This window comes from Nicotiana sylvestris, chromosome 1 (genome assembly GCF_000393655.2).
Source record: "Nicotiana sylvestris chromosome 1, ASM39365v2, whole genome shotgun sequence".
In the NCBI taxonomy this organism is placed as follows: Eukaryota; Viridiplantae; Streptophyta; class Magnoliopsida; order Solanales; family Solanaceae; genus Nicotiana; species Nicotiana sylvestris.
In genome coordinates this window covers 34,378,528-34,387,052 of record NC_091057.1, presented here as the reverse complement: position 1 = coordinate 34,387,052, position 8,525 = coordinate 34,378,528, and the positions used below count along the sequence as shown (strand labels likewise).

Here is an 8,525-nt window from a genome sequence, read left to right as displayed (position 1 = left end):
CAAATCAAATAGTCGTTAAAAAATAATCCCAACATAACTAATTTTAGTATGACTAATTTCAACATTACTAACATATCCCAACATTACTAATATATCCTATTAAGGATATATACACCCTATATTACTAATATAGAGTCCTATATACTCTACCTTAAGTTCTCAACCACTTCATTAACCATTAGGCCACGCCATCGGGTGCTCTTGGCAATACATTGAAACAGCTATATAACAACATCATAAAATGGACGAGGAATTAACCCAACAAAACTGGGAATGCTGGTGCATTCTTCCATAGCAAATACAACACAGCTTACACTAGTTCAGACCCAAAAAAAAAAAAAAAAGAATGGACCTAATAATTGAATCATACAAAACTGTCATGCCGAGAATCTTCCCTTATAACAATCTAAAAATATCTTGTCATTCTTCATGATATATAGTACTAACATTCTAAGCAGTCACTGTTTCTTTTTTAGCATAGGCTATCCCCTTCTCAATGCTAGCTTTCAACTCTGGCTTTAAAGCTTCCAAAGCTTTTTGTTCATACTCGGTTAATCCTTTGAGATCAAACGAAATCAAAGCCTCAACGCCATTTCTTCCTAGTTTAACTCTCGACGCAAAGAATGGAAGTTCTGTCAAGTTAGATTCAACATAAGTACACTCGTAAACATCAGCATCACCATGGATGGCACGAAGAGAGGACTCAACAAATCTAGCCGCTGCATATGCCATTGACAGTGTTGCAGATCCTGCTCCAGCCTTTGCCTCAACAACCTCTGTCCTGGCATTTTGGATCCTCACCGTTAGTTCCTGCACTTCTTCGTCAGTAAAAGTAGTTGACGGCTTTGTCTTTGACAGCAAAGGCAGAATTGTTATCCCGGCATGTCCACCAACCACTGGGACATCAACATCTATGAGTCTCAGGTTTTTCTTCTGAGCGACGAATGTGTTTGCCCTGACAACGTCTAGGGTCGTAACACCAAAGAGTTTTTTAGGATCGTAAACACCCTTTTGCTTAAGAATCTCAGCAGCAATCGGCACTGTGGAGTTGACTGGATTGCTGATAACGTGGATAAAGGCATCTGGGCAGTTGTCGGCAACAGCCTCAACTAAGCCTTTCACAATATTGGCATTAATGTTGAACAAGTCGTCCCTTGTCATACCAGGCTTTCTGGGAACGCCAGCTGGTATGACAACTACATCTACACCTTTCAAGCAATTGGCCAATTCAGAAGCTCCCGTAAAGTCAAAAACCTGTGCGGGAGTGTTGCAATGTCTGAGATCTGCGGCAACTCCCTTGACATTTGCAATATCGTAGAGGTGCAATGATTAAACTAGCGGTGACATCTTAATCAGCAGTGCTAGAGACTGGCCTATCCCACCAGCAGCTCCCAGAATAGCCACTTTATAAGATGCTTGAGGCTGAACATGGTTGAAGCATCTCTGCTTTTCTATTTGGGCCTTGGGAGGAATGGATTGTCGAAGAGCTGCAGCACTTTCCCTCCCCAAAAATGATGACTCCGATTCACATCGTACAAATGCCTCTGCCTTGAGGCCACTGAAATTCCTAAGGTAGTTCCTGGTATTGTATTTCGCAACAAAGGCCTTTGATTGTGATTTTGTAGAGCCAAAGGATGTAGCTGAACCAACTGAGAAAGTAGTTGCTGATGCTGCTGCCATTTCATCCACTGCAAAAAGATAGGTGACATCAATTTCTTCTATACGTTGTAAGACAGGATTATAAAGCATATTGCAGGACTAAGTTGCTCAGACTCGTGCGGGTGTTCGATACGGCTACGGATCTAGAGGTCGGATGCTTCATGATCTAAATTCTAAGATCCGGAGGTGCAGATCTCCAGTACCGGGGGGGGGGGGGGGGTTCGGCTAAGAATATCTAAAAGTAGAGTTATAAAAATATGCCTTAATTATGAGACATTATGTGCCAAACTACAAGGTATTCCGAGGAGGAGAAACTATTGATCAAGAGGAGAATCTGAGAAGGATATAAAAGGAAAAGGACCAACATAGAATTTTCAATATACAAGGTATTCTATTTTCTTAAATTTCACCCTAGCTTTTGTTTTGATCTCGAAAATCATTGTATTTGTCCCAAATTTCTCAGCTCAATTTTGGTCAAAGTACCCAAAATAGGTTGATCGGATCCCGTACGGATCCCGCACCCACACCTATGTCGTGTCAAGACGGGTGCGGCACTGAAAGTGAAGAGTCTGTGCAACTAAAGGATAAAAGTTCAGCAGTTGACTACATTGCGAAAACTGATTAGTATTCATCACAAACCCAATGAGCTGTTGGAAAACTGGTTACTTAGCACAGCACTCCACAGAAACATATTCTCCCTCTAACACGATAGAACTGATATTCTTACCATCTGGGCTCCTCTCAGAAAAACTTGACCTTCTTCCTTAAATGAGAACAAATCAAGAGAACTTGGAAAGTGAGTAGTTGAATCTAGAGAGTGTTTTATTAATGTTGGTTTTAACAGCTTATCTATCATATTCCTATTGACGATCTTTAAATCAATCAGTGGTTGTGTTGCAATTAGACCTAGTTGGTTGAATCTAAATTAGAAAACCTAATTAATGAGTATGTCTACATTAGTTAACCTTGTTACCGGCATGTAGGATGAATATCATTTCAAAATCATGAAATCTTGGATAATTTTCATAATATGTTTAGCCACGTTTCGACTGCAGTTTGTGTTTCTTTCAATTCCAAAAGTCCTTCCACTGTTCCACATAAACCACTAGAAAACCTATGTGTTGACATGAAACCCATAACTTTAGGGTGATAAAACTCACATACCTAGTCCTTATGTTTCAATTAGATAAGAGAGAAAAGTGGCCAAGTGTAATTGCGCAGCCAAACTGATAAAAGTTTAGCAGAAATCCTAAAAGGACTAACAGCTCAAAGAGGCAAACAACAACAACAACAAACCCAGTGTAATCCCACAAGCGAGGTCTGGGGAGGGCAGTGTGTATGCAAACCTTACCCCTAACCTTAAGAAGACAAAGAGACTGTTTTCAGTAAAACATCGGCTCAGGAAAGATAAAAGGAAGGAGCAACAACAAGCAAACCAATCAGAAAACCGAAGAGAAAATACAAGACTAACAAATTTTTTGCTGCCATGGATTTCTATCTTTCCGCGGTTAGCTAAATAAAAAATCAACTGAAAATCACACCAAGATTCCTGATAGCTACTTAGGACTAAAAAAACAGCTGACAAAAGAACTCACAGGTCAGGCTAGCCCCTTAAATAAAGTAACCAAAATAACTTTTTTAATGACGGTGGTGTCTGGCCAAGCTTGCGCACCTCGACTATTCCACTCACAAGTACCGGATAACTCTGCCCATCAAAGCTTAGACTGATGGAACGAAATAACCTTGTGTCTTTTGCCTCCACTTTGAAAATTGAGTAATTAAATAAATTAACTTTTCTTGTGGTTAATTTTATATATTCTTCATTTCCCCATTTCAGTTCATGTCCATGAACTAAAATCATGAAAATGATAAAAAGAAGCTCAAAACTAATTTTCCATTCATTCTTAATCAAATCAATACTACAGTCACTGTTAAGGAACAATGTTGTTGCAAAAACAACCTTCAATTGAATAGCCAACTGAAAAAGATTAGAAATTTATTCTTCTTTTCTTTTTTCAAATACCATTTCTTGCTTATCACAGAAGCTAAAACATCAAATAGTCATTTAACATAAAATAAAAGATTGCATGGACTAATTAAACAAAGATGGTACAAGAAAGTAATGATAAATTCAATACAAAACATGGAAATATAAAATCAAGAAAATAAAATATAATCACAATGTAGACATTTTGGTAATTAGCTCATAATTTCTCAGCATAAAAATATTACTGTACCTCAAATACCAAAAACGAAGAACGAGTCCCCAAGTAATTTAATAGCAGCAGCAAAGAAAACGAAAAAAAAAAAAAAAGAGCTTGAAAATATTAGAATTCGGAGGTTCCGAGGTAGATAGCAAAGAATGATCTTGAAGATATGGGAAGGAATTCTTTTGTTTAATTTTTTTTTTTTTTTGAAAAAAAAAAAGATATGGAAAGGAGGTTAAAACAGTCCTTTTAACCTGGTGAAAAGTGAAAACCAGAGAAGCAATGGGTACAGCATGGCAAAGGACTGGAAAAAAAATGAAAATTTAGGCATTTATTTATTATAGTAGATTAAGGGTCGTTTGGTGTGAGGCATAAGGGTAGTATAAAAATTTAATACCACCTTAATATTCTGTTTGGTTAGCAAACCAGGTATAAGTTATCCCGGTGTTAATTTTAACACTGGGATAACTTATACCTTATAGAAGGTGGGATAATTAGCATCGGTATAACTTATACCTTCTTTTTAGAAATTATGCAATTGTCATTCTTAATACAACATACCAAACAATGAATAACAATTCCAGCATAACTAATCACAGCATAACTTATCCCAATATAACTTATACCGGCATAACTTATACCGGTATAAATCGTATTCTAACCAAATGACCCCTAAGGGTTGCAAGTGGGTCGGTTAGGCCCAGGACCTGCCCAGGCCCGCGAGCCCATATGGGTAGTGGGCCTAAACGGTCCTACCCGTTTAAGCCCGACACAAAGGAGATATACAGGCCCATGTGGGCCGGTTCATAGTAGGGGCTCGTTAGGCCTGGGACCGTTTGGGCCCAGGACCGGCTCCTAAGTGGGTCGGTTCAACCGGTCCCAAACAGTCTCAACCGGTTACCAACGACTAATTTTAAAAATAAAATAAAAATTCTCAATTAAATTTCTGACCGTTGCCCATTTAAAATGTAGCTGTTATTGCTGCCAAAATAGTCGTTGGCTATTTATAAAATAGTCATTTAACCCCCTAAACTTTTTATAATTACACTTTTTATTTATTTTCAACTATAAATACCCCCTAATTCTTTCATTTTTATTCACCAAATCATCAATCTCTCTCTAATTTTCTTCTAAAATAGGTTACTTCGTTGTTGCAACTTGTGTAAGAAATTGTAAAGTTGGTGAATTGAAGTATTCAAGTCTTCAACGATAATTAATTTCAACAAGTTGTTCGTCAATTCGGTAAACTCGTTCTAACTCTTTAATTTTAATATTATAGTTTTGTTTGTTTTATTTAATTACTTTGTATAATTATAAATAAGATGGCCTATTCCTTAAAAAAATGTTTAGTAAAAATAAGGGAAAACCCAAGAGTGGTGAATCTAGTGGCAAACTATTCCTCCTCTAATTCCCCGACCTCCCCTACCCAAACCCATACCCGCTCTCCACCTGCTCCTATTCTTAATAGTGATAATACTTTATTACAATTTACGGAGAGTCAATATGTGCATAATGTTGGAGGTGGTGAAAACTTAGATCATGAATATATGAATTCTCTTTATGGTAATCCAACTATTGATGAAGAAGATGAGCAGGAAATAGATTTAGATGAAACACAATCGGATGATGATACACCCACTAGTCCTGTTGTTCAAGTTAACCCAACTAATTCAAATGATGCCCCGGTTGACCCCCTGTTACTACCCCTACTTTTTCTAGACAACCTTCTAAACGGGCTGAAACATCTCTTGTTAGGCCATTTTTTTTATTCAAATAAGAAAAAAAATAAAGCTAAGTGTAAAACTTGTGGCAAAGAGTTAGCTTTTAACTATGTTGATCGGGGGGGGGGGGTTTGATGGAGGGACGGAAAGTTTGAGGAGACACATAATGATACACCCTAAAAATAAAGCTAAATATTTTCAAATGAAAGCTGCGGCTGGGGGGTCAAGTCCAACTAGTCAGCCTGACCCTAGTACCGGGTCAAATCAATTTCAACCGGGAATTAACACTGTTACCGATGATATTTTATATTATGACCCAAGAAAAGATAGGGAAGAATTGGCAAAAATGATTACTGTTATGTGCTTACCCTACAATTTTTCGTCTAATCCCCACTTTGTGCATTATATTGGAAGAGATTTTAATCCTACTTATAAAGGAAGGCCTCTCACAATCGTAAAGAGCAATATTTATAAATATAAACATGAATATGAACAATATTTGCGTTATTTCTTTACTCATATTAATTATCGTGTTGCTATTATTACTGATATTGATAGAAATGATAATGACTGCGATTATCTTACTGTTACAAGTCATTGGATTGATGAAGAGTGGATAATGCAAAAGCGCATTATTGCTTATAGAATAATTAATTCACTTCACACAGGGCAGTTTATTTCTAGCACTGTTACAGATATTTGTAGATATTTTTGCATTAGTGATAAAATAATGCCAATTTCAATGAATAATACTACTAGTAACACTAATGATGTAGCATCTCTTACCACTACACTAAATCCTGCATTTAGTAATATTTTTCATATTAAATGTATTTGTCATATTTACCATTTAATTATGGGTGATAGTATGAGAATTTTAAATGTTGAAATTGAAAAGGTTAAAATGGCTCTTAACTGAAATTTTTTATTCAAACCGTAGAAGTAGACTTAGAGAATATTTTAAAAGATGCGATGAATTTGGCCTAAGAGAAAGAAATGTTCCTAAACCTTGTCTAACTAGATGGATTACATGTATGAAAGTTTAGTTGTTGTATATGAATATAGAAATCACATAAACTCAATGTTTAATGCTCATGTAAGTGATGATGAGCACCTTACAAATGCGGATTGGGCTAATGTTAAAATGCTTGTAGATTTTTTAGAAAGATTTCATGAATTTTCTGGGCAATATTATCCTACTATTTCGAACTATTTAGTTTATCTTGCAGATCTTGCAAATTTATTTGCTTATATTTCAGAGGGTGGGAAAATTTATGAAGTAGCTATTGATTCTATAGGAAAAAAAATTTAAAATATTTTTACCATTGTAGACATGTGATTTTTGACCCTCCCCAAGATCTTTTACATATTAGCGTAAAATATTTAATTTAGGCATAATATAGATATTTTAAGTAATTTTGACTCTTTTACTTTAATTTTATTACAAGAAAACAAAAAATCACAAAAATAGGTTCATTAATGTCTTGTAGTCATTTTTAATCTAAAAATAAAAAAAATCTTAAAAAAAAATATATACAACAATAGTATCGTATTTTTATTTTAATATGATATTTGAAAATACCAAAAATATATTTGTTTTAATGGTTAGTTTTATTTTAATAATTATTTGAATAGTAGGAATAATTAATAAATGGGCCCATATTTTTAATCTTGTTCGCAGCGAAAGAATAGAACTTGGGCTCGAGCAACCCATTTTTTAAAGCTTAATTTTGGACCTAGCCCACAATTGTCAAGCCCATAATTCCTAGTCTCATACTCCTTAACCTAAAACCCATAATCTACAATATAAAAAGAAGAAAAAGAACAGACAAAAAGGAAGAAAAAAAAAGGAAAAGGCTGCGCCAAAAAGGACCCCCCCCATCGGATCTCTTTCTTCACCAACGAAGAAAGCTTCTTCGTTTAAGAAGCTGGAACGAAAAGCAGCAAAAGCTGCGCATGAGGATAACAAAGAAGGCTGAAGAACCAAAAACAAAAAACGCAAAGGCTGTGCAGCCTTGACGGAAAACAACCCCACCCCTCCGACGATCCCTGCGTGCACAAACGACACCCCCATCAGCCAAGGTTCATCATCTTCCTCAAAGAAAACCTTAGAGGACCCCAATCTTGAAGACCCGAAGCAACCATTAGAGACACCAAACAAACAGTCGCCGTCGCCGGACCTCCGTTCACTGTAAAGCTGCCATCTCCGGCGAAGCTTCACGTCACAAACGAACAGCCTACACCATGAACAGCCATGCACGACAGTAGCCGATCTCTTCCCTTCCATGCTGTCACGAAAAACACGACACTCATCTCCCTCTCGCCGGAAAACACTTACACATAGCCACATCCACGCACAGAACGGGAAAGGGACAATAGCAAACTCGTCGAGTTTTTGTGAGCATGAGAGGCACGTGAATATGGTTTCAAGCTTCGCTTGGTTTATTACAGATATCGTCCATTCAATCTGTTTCGAAATCGCGATTAAGGTACTGTCGGAGGTGAGGTTGTTCGTCGAGGTCTTCGTACGTGGTCCGCGAGATCCAAACGATTTGTTGCTGTACATTTGAGGTCCAACTCTTGCTCTGTTCCTCTAATCTCTTTTATCGTGCTGCTTGATCTTATAAATAGCTTGAATATTGAAATTAAATATGTTATCTCTGTTGGTTGCCCAAAGTAGCTTGATGTCATGAATATGATATTTTAGTAGATTGTACATTATTTGGTTTTGACTTTGTGAAATTCCTTTATAATTGAAAGAACGTCCAGATAATTAGAAATTCCTAGTGACAAAATACTGATTCTAACTTTGTGTAATTGAGCTTCTTGAGTTGTTATTTTATGTGTGTTTAAAGTGCTACATGGGGATCTTTCTAACGTGTATTTTCTGTGGAGGAGGAAAAAGCCAATAAAGACATGTAATTGACTCTGTTTGTTT

The 8,525-nt window shown here is 36.6% G+C and overlaps 2 protein-coding genes across 2 annotated transcripts; both read right to left on the bottom strand.

The window, feature by feature from the left end:
* Positions 1-253: 253 nt before the first annotated feature.
* LOC104233498 (malate dehydrogenase, chloroplastic-like) lies at positions 254-4,146 on the bottom strand. Its single transcript, XM_070158817.1, has 2 exons — positions 3,897-4,146; positions 254-1,688 (listed from the first exon to the last, which is right to left on the bottom strand). Exon 2 carries the CDS (start codon positions 1,159-1,161, stop codon positions 451-453), a length of 711 nt encoding a protein of 236 aa, XP_070014918.1. The 5' UTR covers positions 1,162-1,688; positions 3,897-4,146; the 3' UTR covers positions 254-450.
* LOC138868561 (malate dehydrogenase, chloroplastic-like) lies at positions 1,330-1,749 on the bottom strand. Its single transcript, XM_070146120.1, has one exon. The coding sequence runs from the start codon at positions 1,747-1,749 to the stop codon at positions 1,330-1,332; it is 420 nt and encodes a 139-aa protein (XP_070002221.1).
* Positions 4,147-8,525: the final 4,379 nt, after the last annotated feature.

Coding starts and splice junctions, on each gene's coding strand:
- LOC104233498 (XM_070158817.1), bottom strand. CDS start 1,161: ATGACAAGGGACGACTTGTTCAACATTAATGCCAATATTGTGAAAGGC.
- LOC138868561 (XM_070146120.1), bottom strand. CDS start 1,749: ATGCTTTATAATCCTGTCTTACAACGTATAGAAGAAATTGATGTCACC.